This window comes from Terrapene carolina, unplaced genomic scaffold (assembly GCF_002925995.2).
Source record: "Terrapene carolina triunguis isolate 2854851 unplaced genomic scaffold, T_m_triunguis-2.0 Scaffold558, whole genome shotgun sequence".
In the NCBI taxonomy this organism is placed as follows: Eukaryota; Metazoa; Chordata; order Testudines; family Emydidae; genus Terrapene; species Terrapene triunguis.
Window position 1 is genome coordinate 8,236,384 of NW_020664909.1, and position 20,281 is coordinate 8,256,664.

Genomic DNA, 20,281 nt, shown 5'->3' on the forward strand with positions numbered 1-20,281 from the left:
AAAAAAAAAAAAAAAAAAAAAAAAAGCCTATGGCTGTGAAATTGACCAAAATAGACCGTTAATTTAGTAGGGCCCTATTTATGCACCAGTACTGTTAACTGTAAGGGTTTAGGAGGAAAATTTCAAAGACACAAATGGCGGTTGGGCTTCTAGCTCCCAATGGAGTTGGGTGCTTAACTGCAATTTGTGCCTTAGGAAATCTCCTTTTTATTACATACCTTTCTTACCTATTGCTGGGAGTAGGTGGAGGTGGTATTTTCTTTTATAATCTGATGATGGGAATGTGATTTATTAATGCCTGCTCATTTGATTTTGAGGTAGTAGAACAGAATGTATCAACTGCTTGGTTTTGTTTTGTTTTTGTTTATTTTCTTTAACACTTCGATTGTAGGCACCTCTGCCTGGATATAAGTTGTCACTAAAAATCCTTGTCATACAAATTCAAGAGAAGTCTCCAGGGTCCAATAAATGTGATAAGGACTGGTTAGAAATTGATGGAGTTAGGTGAGTTAAAACACCACTCACTATTTTATTTGACATTGACATTAATTAGTGATATTCAGAGAGGACACAACTTGCCATTCTATAAAACATTCTGTACTAAAATCTTGAATTTCTCCAGCTACTTCCAGTGCAGAAACATACAACTTTGCAGACATTGTGACATCTTTATTCAGGCTTTCAATGGACGTATTTTTCCTAATTATGGCTAAGCAGCAAACAGGTCAAATAGTTGTCACCAATGGTAATAAAAGCCTCATGCCTATTTCACATCAATTAAAAAAATACTTAATCTATACATTCATTACAAAGGTTGGTGGTCCAAGAGATGTTTAGTGCAGGATCCTGCATTGTTTTGCTGGAGGTGTGAATTCCTGGCTACCATCTTGAACTAGCTTCTTTTCTAGGGAGTGAGATCCTTTGCCATTTTAAAGCTTTGTTTTCTGTTTCCAATGTCTCTTTAATGATTGCTCTTTGCCTTGGTTATTGAAAACAAAACTAGACGTGATCAGTCACTCGTCCTTCAGAAGGAGAAAATTCAAGGTTGCAACTGCAATGTTGGATTGTGAGGATCCATGTCTAGGAAGTGAAAATGCTGGGTTTGCAAAACTGAACTGAAAACCTTTAAACAAACTTTCTTAGTTTCCAAAGGCAGAGGATGTGGTTGCAGTATTGACCTTCTTGCTATATTTTTAGAACTGTAGGCTTCTAGTCTGTGAGAACCAGGAAATTCATTACATGCAAAATAGTTTGGAAAAAAATAAGTTACCTACATTGTATTTTAAACCTCCAAAGATAAGTTTTGGGAGCACATGTTTAACGTAAAGATTTATCCAAACCATATCACCATCTTTAAATGTTAGTTGTTTTGTACATGTAATAATAGGGTAGCTGAGTTGGCAAGATACAGTAAAGTAACATACAAATACTGTTAAGACTTGGTGAAGGTGGATTGTAGTTGTAATTATTCTGTTCTATACTTGACAGATATTGTAAAGCTATTGCTGAAAGCAACAGAAACAAGGAATATGGCTATTCAGTTGCGATTAATTTCCATTCAGATGAACTGGTCACGCACAGAGGGTTTTATATTGAATATAAAGCTTTCAGTCACGCAGATCGTAAGTGGATACAAGTGCACTTTAACATGGACCCCTTAAAAATTACAGCTTTGGGGGAAACCTTGCTTCATAGACCTACATTTTGTAGCCTAAAGGACTAACCTGCTTGCTTGCGCGTGTGTGTGTGTGTGTGTGTGTGTATATATATATGTGTGTGTGTGTGTGTGTGTATATATATATTAGTTTATTTTTATATCTATATATATCTATATATATATCTATATCTGGTTTATTGTAAGAGGTTCATAAATTTATAGTAAAGTAAGTTTGACTGTAATGCAAGAGACCTACAGGTCAAAAACCTGTATGTTAAGCTAAAGCAAAGTTAGCATATCTATATTGGGCCCTTTTACCCAGAAAGTAAAGTTGACCTTTATCTTGTTTATCCTATGCCTAAATAGATAAGTACCCACGCCTATGTCTAAGACCTTTACCTAGATCAATAGACAATGGAGAATGGCATAGGGGGGTTTTCAGTGTTGTACCCACAGACTTAACAAGTACACCACAAGACACTGATGTGCGTACATACCTGTCATCATTACGTACGTACATACATACTAGCCTATGGAGTAAGTGTACCCTAACATTTCTGTGGGTGAGGAATGAAATTTGGGCATAAGAGGAAGGATTTCTGGCACTTGCCTTATAAAAGAGGTGACATACCTCAATAGAGTACTCCATTCTCACTTACTTACTTCCTCTCTCTATCTATTCTATCTATCTATCTATGATGACTACTACTATTAGTAGGCTATATTTGTTCTTCTTAAACTTTGTTTCAAGGGAACTAGGCTAAGCTCGGTTTCCCTAAGTTTTATTCTTTGTTTATTAGGTTTTGATTTTAAGTTTTCGTTAGTCAAGTAAACCCTAAGTTAGATTTGATAGTTCTTAGCATTAGCTTCTTTAAGCACTGCATCCCTCACTCAAGAATTCAGAAACCTGAAGCGCCAGGCTATTCCTGTGTCTCTTACCACCAGGTTATCAAGGAAGGGTGTGAGTATATTAACCAAAGCTTTGTAGCATATAATACTATATTATCTTGTGTATCTTTTGAATAGCAGTAATGCAATTGTAACTTTGTAACTCTGATTATTTTACCATTTACTTACTATTATTGATTTTAATAAAAAGTCTTTAAGGTTATATCTGTCTCAGTGTGAGCTTCCTGTCATACCCCCGAGGGTGCTTTGTAAATTCTATGGAGCCTGATTCGGGACAAGAACTTTTATCTTCTGATCAAACAGATTGGCGAGCCTTAAATCCATACTATTAATATTAATAATTAATTAGTATTAATATTATTAATTAATTAAATGCAATAAATTTAAATTCCCATATTATCCAAATTAATATTATTAGTACACCCTAAATCAGGCTACAGTTTCACACTCTAACTCATAGTAATTGTGGAATGAACAGGGAGTTGTCCTTCAACCTGATTGATCCTGCCTGTCTGGTCCAGAGGTGAGGGGAAAAGAGTCTCTGCTGACTTGACCAGGCACAGACAGCAAATTTGCAGGTAAACTGTATTAAACCTTGTCCCTAAGAATCTAGAGGCTGGCGTGCTCCAGTTATTATGCAAGGTCACTAATGTTACTAACAAAGCTTTCTAGTAATGATAACCTACAGGTTTCAGTCTTAATGTTGCTGTCCAGTTGGAGATTTTTGGTATATTTAAATCATTAAACATCTGCATAATTAGAGCTCACAGAAAATAAATCTGTGTGGCCTCCACATCTTCAATGACAATGATAAGAAGGTTAATACTGATTTAAATTCTCCAATCCATTAATTTAAATTCACGTAAATCAGAGTACCTGTTAAAATCACTGACCTTTTTTTAAAAAAAAAAAAAGAAGAAGGAGATGGCATTTGCCTTAGTTGAATTTTATAGAACGAAAATAAATGAGGTACTGCCACCCTCTGTGCATATTTGGTCCATGACACCATTTTCATTACTTCTATCTTTTTTTCTTCTAGCATGTCCTAGACAATTTAAATGTACAGACAGAACGTGTATTCCTTTAAACAACCAATGTGATGGATGGAAAGACTGCTCAGATGGCAGTGATGAATTAGACTGTGGTAAGTTTATTCAATTTCTGTTTTTAAAAACAGTCCTTCAGCAAGGGACTTGGAGGGCTGTAAAACACTTTTTCTAAAAAGTGCAATCAAAGGGAATAATACTTGAAATAATATCCTTCAATAATACCATATAACACTGCACCTACCAAAAATAAAATACATATCGAATAAGAACCAGACCTTCCAAGAAACAGTCAATAATGTTTTACATATTTATTCCAGAGCTTCCTGTAAAAGGACTAAAACCATGGAAAGGATAATCTTAGCCTACTTCAAAGTATTGTGTTCTTGAGTGTTTTCAGATCCTTGCATGAATGACGCTGTGACTGGAAGTGCCATGATATTTATAGATCTCTCTTCTTCAGGCTGTAGTCCAGAGGAGTCTAACTGTGGCGATGGGAAGTGTAAACACCATTCAAAGACATGCAAAGAGGATGACAGTTGCGGAGAGGATAGTGATGAAAATGATTGCCGTAAGTGTGTTGAAAAGTAGTTGAGGATATCGGTGGGGAGTCGGGGGGATAGAGAGATGTTCATTTCCTTACTGTCTAAAGTTTTTGTGAATTATCTGATAAATATATGGAATAGCCTGCATTGTGTATATGTGTGGTGTGAGGATAATTAGAACTTTCATACGCATGCATCATGTTATGCTTTTCAAAATATTAGCATGTGTTGATCACACTTCATGCTCTCCATTATGTTACATAACAACTGAACCTTAGATTGACTGGGTGAACTGGATAGTTTTTGGATACCAATGAAGGTAAAATGAATTTGCTGAAGGAACAGGAAAGAGTGATCATATTTATACATGTGGGAATAAAGACTGTTGGAGAATCAAAGGTGTCAGCGATGGAAAAGAGTGATTTACCATCATATGCATGGCTCTGTCAGTTCCAGAATGTTCCTTGCAAAAGTGGGTTTGAGGTTCTGAAGATGATATTGAAACTAAGTCAATGTCTATGCTGCAAAAAAAAAAAAATGTTTCTTGCTTGACTGTTATCCCCTATCCCAAGCTCCTGGGTTAAAAAATAGTATTTGCATAATCTGGGAGGTTGAGTCCTTCATAGAATGTAGCCATCACAAGGATGCATGCTCTGTGACTAGAGAAAATGAACTACCAGCAGGTCAGGTAATACCTCAGGGAATCCACAGTTCACTTGATAGTCAGAGCTTTCTTCTCAATAACAGAATATGTTCTCATCCTGGGGAACAACTTTCTGCTTAAATATCGGATTGGGTGCTCTTTGCCTTCAAAGTCCTGGGAGAGCACCACTCCCAGCCTGGCCTCCGGTGAATGAACTACTACTGGGAGAAGTCTGCATTGGCAAGGATAGGCACCTAGCCCAGCCATGCCTTCAGACTGTTGAAAGCTTCATCGCATCAATCGTCTCACCAGACCTTTTTGGTGTCTCTGCCTTTTAGTAGATCATTCAGGGGAGCCGCAATCAAGGCAAAGGTGGAGATGAACCAGTAATAATATCCTTCCAGACTGAGGAAGCAGCATATCTGTCTTCTGAGCCAACATGTGGGGCACGAATTTAACATGTGGACTTTATCTAGCACCAGTGTCTCAAGGTCTCCTCCCAACTGATACCCTAAATAAGACACTTCTGTCATGGCCAACTTGCACTTGGCAGGATTAGCTCTGAGGCTGGCCTCCTGTATGGAGCCAGAACCCCTCTTAGCTGACATAAGTGGTTATCCCACATACGGCTATGGCTACAATGTTGTCAAGGTAAGCCCCAGCGTATTGGTGGTGGTGTCCGAGGATTCGATTCATAGGGTGCTAGAAAGTCGCTGCCACCCCCCTTGGAGGCCAAACGGCATGGTTTTAAAATGGAAATGACCAAAGGGGGTTGAACATATTCTCTTCCTGGGAGGATGGAGACCAGGGGATCTGCCAATGGCTTTTTGTGAGGTCATCCATGCTGAGGTATCACACCAGGCCCAACCACTCTAACAGCTCAGCCACCTTTGTCATTGGATAAGTGTAAAACTTTGATGGAATTGACCATACAAAAGCTTGCCCCCGTGTATTGTCGAGGTCTTCCCCTCTCCGTGTGGGTAGCTTGGGTAACTGGTCTGGTATTTGTAAATATTTTCTGTCATGCCTGGGGTTCAGTAACTGCTGGCAGGCATCCAGCACCATGAGTGGTCCTAGTAGGCGAGTGGGCAGAGGCTGCACAGTCCCATCTCTAGTGACCCATCAGCTGCGAGAAAATTCTCCATCAGCTGCACCATGTATGAAAATTACTTGGGGTGATGCTGGAGCACCCACTCCCAGCCCCTTGCTGTAAGTATGGATACAAATTCTGCATCCTGGACTGGCTCAGAGCACTTGCCTGGGCGCAGCTACCACCAGCAGTGCTCTGTAATCAGTGCACCACCATCAAAAGCCTGCCCCCTTGTGGTACATCTCTGCATTAAAGTGGGCATCTTCACGGATAGCCAGGTAATCTAAAACAGTGGCCTTCACCCAACTGTAGTCTCTGGCCGGTTCTGGGTCAAAGTTGCAGAAGGCCAACTGTGCCTGTCCCGTCATGTATGGAGCTAAAACTAAGTCCCAAAGTTTCAGAGACCATTGAGAGACTAGCGCCACCCTCTCAAAGGTGGTTCAGAATGCCTCAGGACTGTAGTTAGGGCCCATCTTAGTTAACGTCGCAGTTAGCAGAGCTCTAGGATTGGGTGCTTCGGGGCCTCCCTGTGCAGGAGTTGGGGGCGGGGGTTAACTGTTGCAGAAAGTCCCTCTGGAACTCGGGCTGCTGGATACAACCTCCTGCAACAGCTGCTGCTGGGACATCCAGTGCTGCAACATTGGCTGCTGGAATTTCTGTTGGTAGTTGGCTTGCTGCTATTGCCATTCGGCTATCCATTTACACCCGTGCTCAGGGTCTATCGCAGCTGAAGCCCCCCCTCAAAGGGCTGGTATGGAACCTGTTTCTGTCTCTGGGTCTTGTATCAGGTACAGGGCTTCATGTCTGCCTTCTCCCTCAGTTGTGGTTAGCCGACCCTCAGCCTGGGCTTGGCCTTAGTGTCATTGAGTCTCTTGCCCCTGGGTCCCCTACGGGAGCCCTCCTCCTGGGGAATCTCACTCTTCCCAGTGGGAGTTTCTCACTCCTGGGGTATTCTCAGAGTCTAATTACAGTTCACTTACCCAGGACCCTGGGTCCTGCCACAGGTAGTAGGCGGGAAGCAGCCTTTTAGGGCTCCTTGCCTGCATCAGGCTCATATTGTCAGTCCGCACCAACCAAAAGGGGGCGAAGGGAAAGAAGAAAGGCTAGCCAAAGCCATGGGCTGAGTTCCCCTTGATACTGGCAGTCCCTAGCAGTGTGGGACCCCACCCCCCCGTTCTGAGGTCAATTTCACCATTTTAATCTCCCCTTCTCCAGGTGGAGCATGTCTTTCAGGCATGCCTAACTGGCACTAGCCTTTCTACCAGTGGGATAGGGGTGTATCCCATCACAGGAGCCACCATAAAGAGATACAGATCATTAGAAGAAGTCACTTGTTTCTACCTTAAATGAAAGATCACAGACTCTTTGCAGGCAGAGGGAAATGCTAGAGGCCTCAATTATGGTTGGGTAAATTTCGTTTTGTTGTTGGTTGGTTTTTTTTAGGTATCTGAGTTGCAATCTCTGTATAAAACTATTAAGCTGAAGTAAATTGTTAATTTAAAACTGCCTTGTGAGAAACTGGCTATAAAATATAGGGTTTTTTTTAACTTACCAAAATAAGCCCTAGTCTCAGAATCTAAGCGTGTCTCCTGTGTCCTTCAGTAATGTGGAGGAATCTTTAGAATACAAAATGAGTATATTAACAGTATACCTTTTTGGCTTATAAGAAAGTGTGAGAGTAACATCTTAGATGCAAGTAGTGCTTTCTGGAATGGGATTCCACAGTATAATCAAATGAAATCACAAGTCTCCAGACAACTCACTGTTTCATTGATGTGAAACTTATTACTTTACCCTCTCTATATCTCTCTTTCTATATATATCCATCCAAGTTGCTAGACTTGCACAAAAAATGTGTATCCATTATTTGAAAAAGTTTCCCTAGGGAACTAGTAGAAATCCTATTTTTAATGCATGAAAATCTGGACTAGACAAAGCACTCAAGTATAGTACAGGGAACAATGCTATTCTGACTTAAGGCCAGAATGAGCAAGATGATTAAATCAGGTGTTTTCCATCTCCAACTTCTGTGGTTTTTTTGTTTTTGTTTTTTGACTGGAAGAGCTGTATAGTATGAAGGCAGATGGACAGTTAAATGTCTAATGAATGACAGACAGTGGCTGATTCTGAAATATCTGCTTTGTTCTCTTACTTGCCATAGGTTTTCTGTTAGCTCTTCTGGACAGTTGAATATCCACAATACGACATACTACCCTTTCCGTTGATACATAATATAAAAGGAATGTCTAGGAACTTGGCTCCATTCAGCAATGCAAAGCAGTACAGCTACAAGCTTTTCGGACAGTAAAACAGCAAGAGGCATTGACTACTTTAATTGTGATTACACAAATACAATGATACCTACAAAAATGCCATCATTCGGGGCATAGGCATGGATAAGAACTCGTAAACAAACTGATCAAAAAAGTTTAGGATATTTATAAACACTAACAATCTGATTGTGTAGAGATGTGGCACAGTACATCAGAGATAGCACTACTTACATTCCTTCCTCCTAATCTCTGGTTTCCTGTAGATTGTCAGTTGCTTGGCGCAGAGACTGTACTCTCTTGTCGTCTGCAAATAGCTCAGTATATTTGTGATGTTACCATAAAACAATAATAATAATGATAATGATAATAATTAATAATAAATAGATGCATGATGCTGAGGTTTCTGGAAAGATTCCCAAATAATAAATTGTAATGGATTCCTAAAAATGTACCTGGAAAAGGAGGTGGAATCATAAAAGGAAGTCATTTACTCAAATTTGAAACCCACAAAGTCCCTTTTATGGTGATTTACTGCCACGTAATTGGACAACAGGCCGATCAGATGTTGAAAGTATTCGGAATGCTGAAAGTATTGGTGATGCAAGAAAAGCAATAGAGTGCCTTAAAGCTACACAATTTAGAGGTAAAGCAGGGTGGCTTTGTTTTGGCAACATAGGCCACTTCATTCCTGAATGACAGCAGCCACATGGGCTAATGCCCATTAACTTCACATGTTTAGTTGACTTGCCTTAAATATCTTGAGTGTCCTCATACAGACATGACCTTAGAGGTGTAGCTTTCAATGCCCTTGTCCAAATCATATTTATAAATAATGTGACCAAGCTTCCTCTCCGCCTCGGTGGGTCCTGCGCTTCTGTTTAGCGGGGACTAGGATATTCCTCTTTTTCCTCAGAATTTCCCCCCACGCCCCTGGGTTTACTGTCCACACCCTGTTGGAGCAGGGTTCCTCCCGGCCTTCCCTCAGACCTCCAGGGCCCGGAAGGGCCATCCGCCCTGTTGGGCAGGGATTCTCCCACCCTTCGCCACTGTACCTGCGTGGCTTCTCTCGTAATGCTTGTCAGCGTCTGCACTGTGTAGCTCTCCAGTAGCTCGCCTTCCTCCCTCCGCTCTTATACTCCTTTTTTTCACCTCGGTCATGTTTTTTTTCAGCCTATAAAAGTTGTTCCTCATATGCATATAAATGCCTGAATGGAAAATGCCCCACAAAACCAAACCCAGAATGTGATGGAATAAGAGACTGTGGAGATGGATCTGATGAAATGAACTGTGGTATGTGAAGTTTAATTCATTTGAAATACATTTTAAATGAAAGTTAATTCATGAGTGAATTATTGCAGTAAACTTAAATATATATTTATGTATTTGGCTCAAAATTTGGGTCAAATTTAGTATATATTTAAAAAGAAAAGATAGGATTTATAAAACCCCATATGAATAAAAATAATTCCTTGATAATATTTATATGAAAACATTTCCTTTACATCTTTCTCTGCTTTATCATCAACCCAAATACAATAACCTTGGGCCAGTTGAGGACGCCCAGAAAGTGACAATTATTTAAAATACTGCACTAAGTGAAACTGACGTGTCTGGGATCAGTGTCCACGCCGAGTGAAGTTAAAAAAAAGTAAAGAAGTCACATGTGGTGAAAAGTAAATTTGATATTAAAACTTCCTTTTAAGTAAGATCTTACCTGTAATATCCGTAAAAATAGTGTTTTTAGTATTATCAAGAGCATCGACTTTGTACCTTAGCTTGGATAGAACACTGGAGCAGGATCAGTAGATGTGAGTTAAATTCCTGGCTCTGTCATAGAATCATAGAATATCAGGGTTGGAAGAGACCTCAGGAGGTCATCTAGTCCAACCTCCTGCTCAAAGCAGGACCAACCCCAACTATATCATCCCAGCCAGGGCTTTGTCAAGAAGGGCCTTAAAAACCTCTAAGGATGGAGATTCCACCACCTCACTAGGGTAACCCATTCTAGTGTTTCACCACCCTCCTAGTGAAATAGTTTTTCCTAATATGCAACCTAGACCTCCCCCACTACAACTGGAGACCACTGCTGCTTCTTCTGTCATCTGTCACCACGAGAACAGCCTAATTCCATCCTCTTTGGAACCCCCCTTCAAATAGTTGAAGGCTGCTATCAAATGCCCCCTCACTCTTCCCTTCTGCAGACTAAAGAAGCCCAGTTCCCTCAGCCTCTCCTCGTAAGTCATGTGCTCCAGCCCCCCATCATTTTCTTTGCCCTCTGCTGGACTCTCTCCAATTTGTCCACATCCTTTCTGTACTGGGGCCCCCAAAATTGGACGCAGTACTTCAGATGTGGCCTCACCAGTGCCGAATAGAGGGGAATAATCACTTCCCTCGATCTGCTGGCAATGCTCCTACTAATGCAGCCCAATATGCCGTTAGCCTTCTTGGCAACAAGGGCACAGGTCCTTTTCTGCAGACCTGCCCCTTAGCCAATCGGTCCCCAGCCTGTAGCAGTGCACGGGATTCTTCCGTCCTAAGTGCAGGACTCTGCACTTGTCTTTGTTGAACCTCATCAGATTTTTTTTTGGTCCAATCCTCCAATTTGTCTAGGTCACTCTGTACCCTATTCCTACCCTACAGCATATCTACCTCTTCCCTCAGCTTAGTGTCATCTGTGAACTTGCTGAGGGTGCAATCCATCCCCATATCCAGAGTCAGTTATCTCATCATAGAAGGCAATCAGGTTAGTCAGGCATGGCTTGCCCTTGGTGAATCCATGCTGACTCTTCCTGATCACTTTCCTCTCTTCCAAGTGCTTCAGAATGGATTTCTTGAGGTCCTGTCCCTGCCTTGCAGTCACTTCATCTCATTTGTAACATGGGAATGATACTTAACATTCCTTTGTGAAGCACTTTGGGATCTGCAGCTGGAAGAACACAGTTTAAGAGCCAAGTATTAATAAACCTAAGTAAAATGGCCTAATGTCTTATATGTATTAAAATATTAATCCTCCTGTTCAATACTTTCTTTATTAGCTTGTGGAAGAATCCAGTTAAAAAAAACTAGAATTGTTGGAGGTGAAGATGCAAGATCTGGAAAGTGGCCTTGGCAAGCAAGCTTGCAGATGGGAATGTATGGCCATATTTGTGGTGCATCTGTTGTTTCAAATAGGTGGCTGTTATCTGCTGCCCATTGTTTTCTGGACTCTGATTCTATAAGGTAAGTATAGGTTGTACAATCCAGCGTACACACAGTTTAGTTTCACAGTTTTAGTTTCATTAGTTTATGTATCCATGATGCTGGAATAGTGGCTTTGAATGCAAAGTTCTGTGCACATGGTCTAATTGGTATGTTTTGTAGACCCAGAGTACATTTCATCCAATACTCAAAGTATAAAGTATTCAGAATAATTATACCACCACTGTAACCAGAAAGTAAATCCTGCTGTTTGAACCATGGAGTTAATTGGGAACGCAGCTTAAAAAAATGTTTCCAAAATAATACTCCTAACCATTAAGATTAGAACACCTCTAACAGTGGAAAAGTATAGAAACTGGCTGGTGGATAGGGGCTGGTGTGGTGTAGGGAAGACAGGCATGGTGATGCATAATATCCTGCAAAGGTGTCATCAAGATTACTCATGTGTGGCATCACTGAGGGATTTGGAAAGCTGGATGTCCTGAACTGTAGATGAATCCCAAGTACCCATTCTATGTTTAAAATGCCATCCTCCTATCAAGCTAATGAGTGCATTGATGGGCTACCACTCAACGTTAGGAGCAAGCTGTGGTCCATCCTGATTTTAATTGTATGGCTAGGTGAAATACCTGAAGTCTAGGAGTCAGGACTCAGAACTTCTGGGTTCTGTTCACAACAAGAGTCATAGTGAGGGATAAAAATGGCAAAATTCCATTCAGACTACATCCGCATGATCTGAGCAGCTGGAAGTTCTGCCAAAATAAGTAGTGAAAGAAGTTGGCAATGTTGACATTTAGGAACCTTGATTTTTCAGATTTGTACAATATAATTACTGCAATTACGCACAGAAAAAGGGTAGCTATACATCTAACTGGCCACTTGGAAGCACAATTACCCACTTTGCATACAAAAAAATCAGACAAAATAGGCATAGATTATCAGCTGCAATTATGAATAATATTCCTTTAAAGTATTATTAGGTTTTGGAGTCAACACTTCATTGAAATGGATATGCTTATTTGTTGGAGTTATTGTTCCTGTTGGTTTGCTGGCTGGTGCAGCAGTGACAATGGTGGTGTTAGTTCTCAACCAGAGAAGCAGAAGGATAGAACTTTTTCTTAAGGAAGCTTAAATGATTGGGGTCACCATATAATTGGAACTGTAGCAATCATTACTGGCTCAATCTGACTGGGAGTCCCAACCCTGCCACTAACTCGGTGAGACCTGGATAAGTCGCTCAATGTATCTGTGCCTCAGTTCTGTACAGGATAGGCAAGTTATCCCCATGTGACTGATGCAAAGTCCTTCAAGATCCTTGGATGAAAAGTACAAAGTATTAGTCGTATTACTCCCAGAAAGCATCCCTTTGGAAACCATGAACAAAAACACAAAACCAATATGCTACTTAAAATAAAAATGAGATGCATCTGTCCTACTGATTTCATGTTGTGCTCCTCCCCTGACTTTGGTATTTCTCATAAAAATATTGTAAATAACTCTTAAATAACCTGGCATGATGATGATTATCATTTTATAAATATTGTCTGTTTTGCAGATACTCTGTGCCTTCTGGCTGGAAAGCGTATATGGGCATAAGGATCATTAACAAAAACAGCAATCATGTAGCTATGAGATCAATCAAAAGGATTATTGTCCATCCACGGTATGACCAATATATCTCAGACTATGACATTGCCCTGTTGGAAATGGAGACACCAGTATTCTTCAGTGAGCTGGTACAGCCCATTTGTTTACCCAGCAGTCCTAGAGTATTTTTTTATGGAACTGTCTGCTATGTAACTGGCTGGGGAGCCCTAAAAGAAAATAGTATGTTCATTTCCTGGATATGTTTCTTGCAAGTTTGACTCTAATTTTAAACTGTAAGAGTGAGGTGATTATGCTAAAAACAAATATAATCACGGTTTACTTAGCACAGTGGTTTTCAAACTTTTTGTATTGGTGACCCCTTTCACACAGCAAGCCTCTGACTGTGAAGCCGCTTATAAAGTAAAAGCGGGGGGGGTGTCTAATTTAATGGGGGGGGGAGGTCAGGGCTGTCAACCCCAGGGAGCTGACAGCTCATGACCCCCATGGAACCACCTTGTGACCCACTGAGAATCCCTGATTTAGTAGGTCTTTTAAAAGCTAGAATATTCCTTCTTTGTCAAAGCAAATTCAGTGGTTTGGCTCAGGTGCAGTTGAAAATCTGCGGAGTTTCTTAATGCTGGCATGTTGAAATAGTTTAGGTCAATTAGAAGTCCTACCATTAGGCATTGAAGACTGTCATAGGCCATTAGAAAGATGATTACCCTGGATTAGCACTTGTTTCTCACATATACAGCTCATTTAACTGTAGAAATTAAATTCTACAGTTTCAGTACAATACAATACAGTACAAACAATTTATAGATAGAGAAATAAGAAAGAAATTGAGACTAGCACAAACTAGGAAGTAGTCTGTGTCTGATCCAGAATTAGAACTCAAGCTCTTCCAGCTGGCAGTTTTTTAGTCCCTTTTTAATCCCTTAAATGTCATTATGATCTAAGACAGAGGTAGGAAACCTGCAGCCTGCCAGGGTAATCTGCTGGTGGGCTGCGAGATAGTTTGTTTACATTGACCGTCTGCAGGCACGGCCGCCCGCAGCTCCCAGTGGTCGCGGTTCGCTGTTCCCGGCCAATGGGAGCTGCGGGAAGTGGAGCGGGCCGCAGGGACATGCTGGTCACCACTTCCCGCCGCTCTCATTGGCCAGGAATTGTGAACCGCAGCCACTGGGAGCTGTGGGAGGTCAATGTAAACAAACTGTCTCGCGGCCCTCCAGTGGATTACCCTGACGGGCTGCAGGTTGCCCACCACTAATCTAAGGTTTTACATTTGACCCAAATTTATCTACCAGGGTATCTTTGGCTTTCTTAACATACTTTTCATCTAACATCTGAACCCAGGACTATGATTATTTATACCTAAATATACTTTAAGTGAAGTTATAATATAAAAAAATCCATTATACAGTGTCAATTTTTCAATAAAATTGATATATAAAATTTCAACTTAATTTGAAACTGTGAAATTAAAATATTTGAACACCTTCCCCTCCCATAATTTCACTTAACCCCCCCTGCCCCCCCCAAGTCCTAAAAAGGTCCTAAGGCCCAGGTTGGTGGTACAAATTGTGGCATTGATGATGAAACAGTTGTAGCTCAAGCCAGTTTGGTATTCTGTAGGGTGCCAAATTTGGTCTATGGTGCAATTTAGCAATAGCTACTATCATTGGGAGTTATAACTAGTCAAAGCAGGTTTATTTTTATCCACAACCTCCTCCCCGATTCCCTCTCTACTAGGAGCAGCAGCGGGTTGCCAAATAATAGGACCTGAAAGGGGCCTTTGGGTACAATTTCAATACAAATAATACAGAAATATTAAAAAGCTCAAGTGAGGGCAAAGCATGTAACAAAAACAAAAACTTGTTAAATTTTGGCATGGGTGTCGCGTGTTGTACTGACAATTCCTGCAGATCTCCATGCCATCCTCTGCTTCAAGGTTTGGCTAATCATTATCAAAGGAAGGACTAAGGAAATGCAAGAAGGTTACAATGGCAGAGGGCTGTAAACTTTCCTGCTCTCCTTATATGAAAGCGGCATTAGTAACAGACATTCAAAAGCTGTGGGGAAGGGCAATTTAAGCTACAGTACATAGTAATCCTTAGGCTCTGTAGATTCTAAACACATTCCTCCCTTCTGATGTATGTGCTTTTTCCTCAGAACTGTAAAACCGGCATATGTTACATTTATATTGTTCTAGGTTACCTTGCCAAAACCCTGCAAGAAGCTAAAGTGAAAATAATTAATCAAAGTATTTGCAACAAGCTATATGATGATCTGATTACATCTCGAATGCTGTGTGCTGGAAATCTTAATGGTGGCATTGATGCATGCCAGGTAAAAGTGAAAACTGTAGGAAAACTACCATTATTTAATTCCTTTGTATATCAGGAATGTTTGGTTTTAATGCAGTGATGGAGCACAGTGTTTTGGGAATGTGGTTAATTAGTGACAAGGGAGGTAAGTTTGACAGGCAATACTTGCATCCTTTGAAACATGGGTGGCAGGTGAATTGCGGGCTCGGGGAGGCTAGCTCCTGGCCTGGCCTGCCCCTTCTGCCCAAGGCCCTGCCTCTCCTGCCAAAGCCCAGAGCCTCCTCCCCTCCCCCACCCCGCTCCAGGCCACCCAAGCACGTCCTCTTCCCCCAGTGTGCTGGGTGGGCAGTATGGCCCCCTCCCCCAGCCCTGGAGCACTGGGAGGGTGAGTGGGCAGTGCGCCCCGGAGCGCCGGGTGGGCGGGCAGCGCAGCCCCCTCCCCCAGCCCCAGAGTGCAGGCTGGCCCCCATTAGTCCCAGTCTGGGGCACCTGCCACAAGGAGAAGAGCCCCCAGCAGCACAGCGTGGGGAAGCAGGAACGGGCCTGGGGGTGGAGTATGAATGGGGCCACGCAAGGCTGTTTGGGGAGGCTCAGCCTTCCCCTGCCTTTGATACCCACCTCCCATGCTTCGAAACAAATGCTGCCTTTCAAAACAATAGGTAAGATCCAGTTTGTTGAGATTGTTCTGCCATAAGAGGGCCTCTGTTGGTTTTGGGTGAACAGGGATACAGGGATGAAGGAGTTTGAGTTAGGGTTGTTTGTGGAATCTCAATGATGAATTTCTTATTCTTGAACTCATGGGCTAGTCACGGTGGAATTCCCTCTTTTCATCTCTTTCTACTGTCCCTGTACTGCTCTATGACCAGCTGCTTGTTCAATGGGATGATTGGCAGAAGAGAGGTAAGTCACCATTCATCTTCTTCTCTTCTCCTTTGCATCCCCTTGTTGTTGCCATTGTGTTCTATTTGGGTTTGGCAGAATTAGATTTTCATTTTTTAAAATAATTTTGATGGATTATATTTGTTTGTTTTAAGCATTTTTTATTTTTTTATCAATTTTAAATGTTTACACTTAGGGACATTATGGGGGGAGGGTGTCGGACAATAATTGTGTAATGACAGTAGATACTGAGATTCAAAAAGTTAAAACTTTCTAATAGTTAAAAAACAAATTGTCAGCATCACACATCAAAACACACAAAGTAAACATCCTTAAATCAAACGCTAATACATTCTTTCTTTGCCTATCTGTAAATTTTAATTATTATTGCTGGAAATATTTTTTGTCAGTTTGTGGTGTATATGGTAAAACTGACATTTACCAGCATTCACTAATAAAAATCTAATCCTCCCTAGCCTAGTTCTATTAATTTGCATCCTTCCATCGTCTTAGTTGTAATGAAACGTTACAACATGAATTGGATGCATAAACAAATGTACAGCCACTGTCCAGAAATAGAAAATATAATAATTTGAGGGAGAAAGTGTCTACTGTCCATATGTTACCTAATCATCTTATTACAGTGCAATGTGTTTGTTCTAATGATTGAACTGTATCCTTTGCTTTAGGGTGATTCTGGAGGTCCATTGGCCTGCGTCGGAAAGGGAAATAGATGGTATCTTGCCGGCATTGTCAGCTGGGGTGAAGGATGTGCTCGGCGTAACCGCCCTGGTGTATATACAAAGGTGACAGAGCTTTATGACTGGATTCGTCAGTACACAAACTGATGCGCTTAGAAGAAAACAAAAGTCACCATTTTTACCGGAGTAATCCATGAAATATGTTTTTATGATGATAACATAAGGAAACACTGTAGATGTTTGTGCTGAAGTTCATATATATTTTTTTAAGACCTAAAATTGTTATTAACTTCTCTGCACATTTCAGGAACAGTCTGAACTGAAAGTAACATTTTCCATCTTCAATGTCTTCATCACCAGAAATGGACAAACAGGGTTGAATGAAGTAAGAATGGATTAGAACCTTGGGCCAAATTCCAACCAAACCTTATTGGATGTTTGGATACTTCCTTTCCTCTCCTCTCCCCTCCTCTCCAGCACATATATATACATACATACACTCTCCATATGCAATGTATTGCGGTTTCAGACAGGATCAAGGGCCCACTTCTCACGTCTGGTCAAAATACACAAACTGCAAGTCAGGGCAGTGTGCAAAGGTGGGTTAAAGCTCTCCTTCACTCATGGTGCTGCGATGCTGCTCCCTCCTGTGCTGTGTTTAGAGGAGCCCTCAGGCTGTTCTACCTTAATATGTTTTTTAAGCTGGAAGGGGCCAAAAACATAGCTCTGGTTTGTTGTGATATAGGGGCACCCCAAACTCTCTCCCACTTTGGTAGCCATGATCCCTTTCCTTGTTAAGTTAGCAGCAGGGAGGGTGTTTGGCGTTCAAGACCAAAGATAACACTAAGCTGTGTGCCAATGTTCGATTCTCATGATCCTCCCTGGGCTGGTTAAGACAAGCATACAGGGGTGCTGGAACAATTTTTATAGTGGGGGTGCTGAGAGTTCTTGAACCAAACTGTAGACCCTGTATATAATGGAAACCACTTCAAGCTGGGGGTTGTGGCAGCACCCCACTATCCCTAGTGCCAGCACCTATGCAAACATGTGATCAAATTCCATCAGTAGTGTAGCACAAATCAGTCCCATTAAACCTGAAGATCTGGCCCTAAACTTGCAAGGACTGAAATACCATTATTGGTGTCTTCGGAGTGATGGTATTTTAGAACAGGAGAAAATGCTGAGTTTATTAAGAGGAGCTCAATTCAGTTAATCTAGAGGAAACTGCACCTATTAGATGGAAAGAGAATTCTTTTTCAGTCTGGTACAAACAAAACTTCACATGCACAAGCTCCCTAGCTGCTATCAAATGTTAAACTATATAATCACAACACATTGCTGATTATACTTTGTGAGAACAAACCTGTTGCTAGCTACTTATAGTAATAGACTTATTCAAATTAACTCTTTCGTGGGTGTCAGACTGCAATAAGAGTGTCATCTTGAATTATCTCCTACACAAAGAAAGACAGGAACTTGATCATATGATATTCCAAACCAAAAAGATTGGAGTACTTTTTAATAGGAATCTATACTTTTTGGATGATTATCTTGTAGTCAAAACAGCTTGAGGTTCACCTGGATCTATAGTAGTTATTAGGCTGTAATTATTCTATCTGCTCAGGGCTGTAGTACATCCAACCTCTAAGGTACTAGTAGTGTGTCAGAGATACTGCAACTGGGAGGTAAGGCATGAGGTGCTTCAGTTGCTAGGCCTTGTGCTAGCCCTGGTGTGTCCCAATAACCCCCCAGACACTTGGAGAAAGGAAAGGGGCATTTTACTAGGTCTGGCAGGAGAGGGAAAGGTTGCAAATACCCTAGGAATAGTGGCTTAAACAGTTAGAGCTCAAAGTGAAACAATAGTGGTTCTTATTTGGGCCCACTAAACAGCTTTCCAGACCTAGTGCCTAAGGTGCTTTCTCCAGTCCAGTTTTCTATTAAAAGCTAATAAGGCTGTGCAGATTTCCTGGCCTGGATCAGTTAGTGGTGTGGCTCATTAGAACCCCTTTCTGTTGGCTCCCTGCCCAGTCTCTGCTGCATCCACACATACCTGAACCTGGCTGCCATGTCCATCAGTCACTGTTCCATATGTGGTTGCCCAGCTCCTGCTGCAGCCTGCTCTGAACACAGTTACCTGGAAGTTTCCCTATGCAATCAGCTTCTCTGCTGCTCCATTTCCCCAAGTGCCAGGTTACTTCGTGGGTCAGGGTTTCTCATAGTTTCTGCCCCTTTTCCGTACTGGCCAGCAGAAGGGGATGAGCCTGAATGTCCATCCCACAGGGTCATAGATCAGTGGAGAAGGGGTTCCTGCTTAGCAGACTGATCACAAGAGTTTTTCTCCTTGCTTGGTATCAGTAGATAGATCCAGATTGAGACTTCCAAAGCTGTCTAGGGGATTTAAAGCACCTGTATCATTAAAAGTAATGGAAGATCTATCTAACCCCGCTAGCCAGCTTTAATGGTCTCCCCTTCAATAGCTTGTAGTTTTAGGTTTTCAGACCTGAGGTAACATGATGATGGCAGTTGGCGACTTGGATGCCACTCCCTGCCACACTCACAAACACACAGCTTGGTTATGTTGTATGAACGTGCCCCTCACAGTGTGGCCAGAATCTTGTGATTTTTTTTTTTCTTTGTCATGAGTGATAGGATTTTGGCTGGTATGGAGCCAGTCTCATAATGATGCAAGTAGTCCAAGTCCTTTAATGTATTTGAGCCCTCTGATTGGTTATTTTTCCCCAGGAGGTGGGCAAATGGGGCAGGCAGCCAACCAGAGCTGCCACAGGAAGAGCGCTGTCTCCTCCTCCTCCCCTCTGCAGCAATCCAAAGCCATCCTCATAAGAGGGGCATGGGGAGGAGGTAGCAGAAAGAGCCCAGCAGCTCAGGGCAACTCCACTGCTCTGCCCTCCTCCCCTCTGCAGCACCTGGCCTTGGGGCATGGAAAGGAGCAGCAGCGGTGGGGAGGCTGAAGAGCCCTGGAGCTGCCCCTCCAGCCTGGAAGTGGGAAAGGGGACCCCTTTGCAGCCCCCCCCCTACACACACCTGGGAGAGGGGGATGAAGAACCCCGGAGTAGCAGAGGGGAGGCCGGGTTGCACTGATGTGGGAGTTAGGGGCGGGGGCTACCAGTGACTGAACTGATACAGGGATTGAGGGGACAGGAGTGATTCAGAGGCTGGGAGCAGAATGAATTGCTGGGCAGGGGATGGGCTGATGTGGGGATGAGAGCTGCAGCAATGGCCAAAATCTACTTATCTAATAAATTTGGGAGAGTGGGGCCCAGTAATTGTGGCTCTCTCTTGGGGGTGGGGGAGCATTCAAAAATCAAGACTGAAACCACTATGTAATTTTTTTTTTTACCCTCATATTTTGAGTCTCACTCACGATTTGTAATCTCTCTTGAGGTTGGCAATACTACCCTCACTTAT

The 20,281-nt window shown here is 41.9% G+C and overlaps 1 protein-coding gene across 1 annotated transcript in view; it reads left to right on the forward strand.

The window, feature by feature from the left end:
- The window catches only part of LOC112106883 (suppressor of tumorigenicity 14 protein-like), a 33,970-nt gene extending 18,774 nt beyond the window's left edge, over positions 1 to 15,196 (forward strand). The window contains exons 10-17 of the mRNA XM_026659039.1: positions 392 to 504; positions 1,489 to 1,622; positions 3,606 to 3,710; positions 4,076 to 4,183; positions 9,334 to 9,453; positions 11,199 to 11,382; positions 12,917 to 13,097; positions 15,161 to 15,196. Of these exons, the coding sequence (XP_026514824.1) occupies positions 392 to 504; positions 1,489 to 1,622; positions 3,606 to 3,710; positions 4,076 to 4,183; positions 9,334 to 9,453; positions 11,199 to 11,382; positions 12,917 to 13,097; positions 15,161 to 15,196 (981 nt within the window). The remainder of the gene's footprint in view (positions 1 to 391; positions 505 to 1,488; positions 1,623 to 3,605; positions 3,711 to 4,075; positions 4,184 to 9,333; positions 9,454 to 11,198; positions 11,383 to 12,916; positions 13,098 to 15,160) is intronic.
- The last annotated feature ends 5,085 nt before the right edge of the window (positions 15,197 to 20,281 follow it).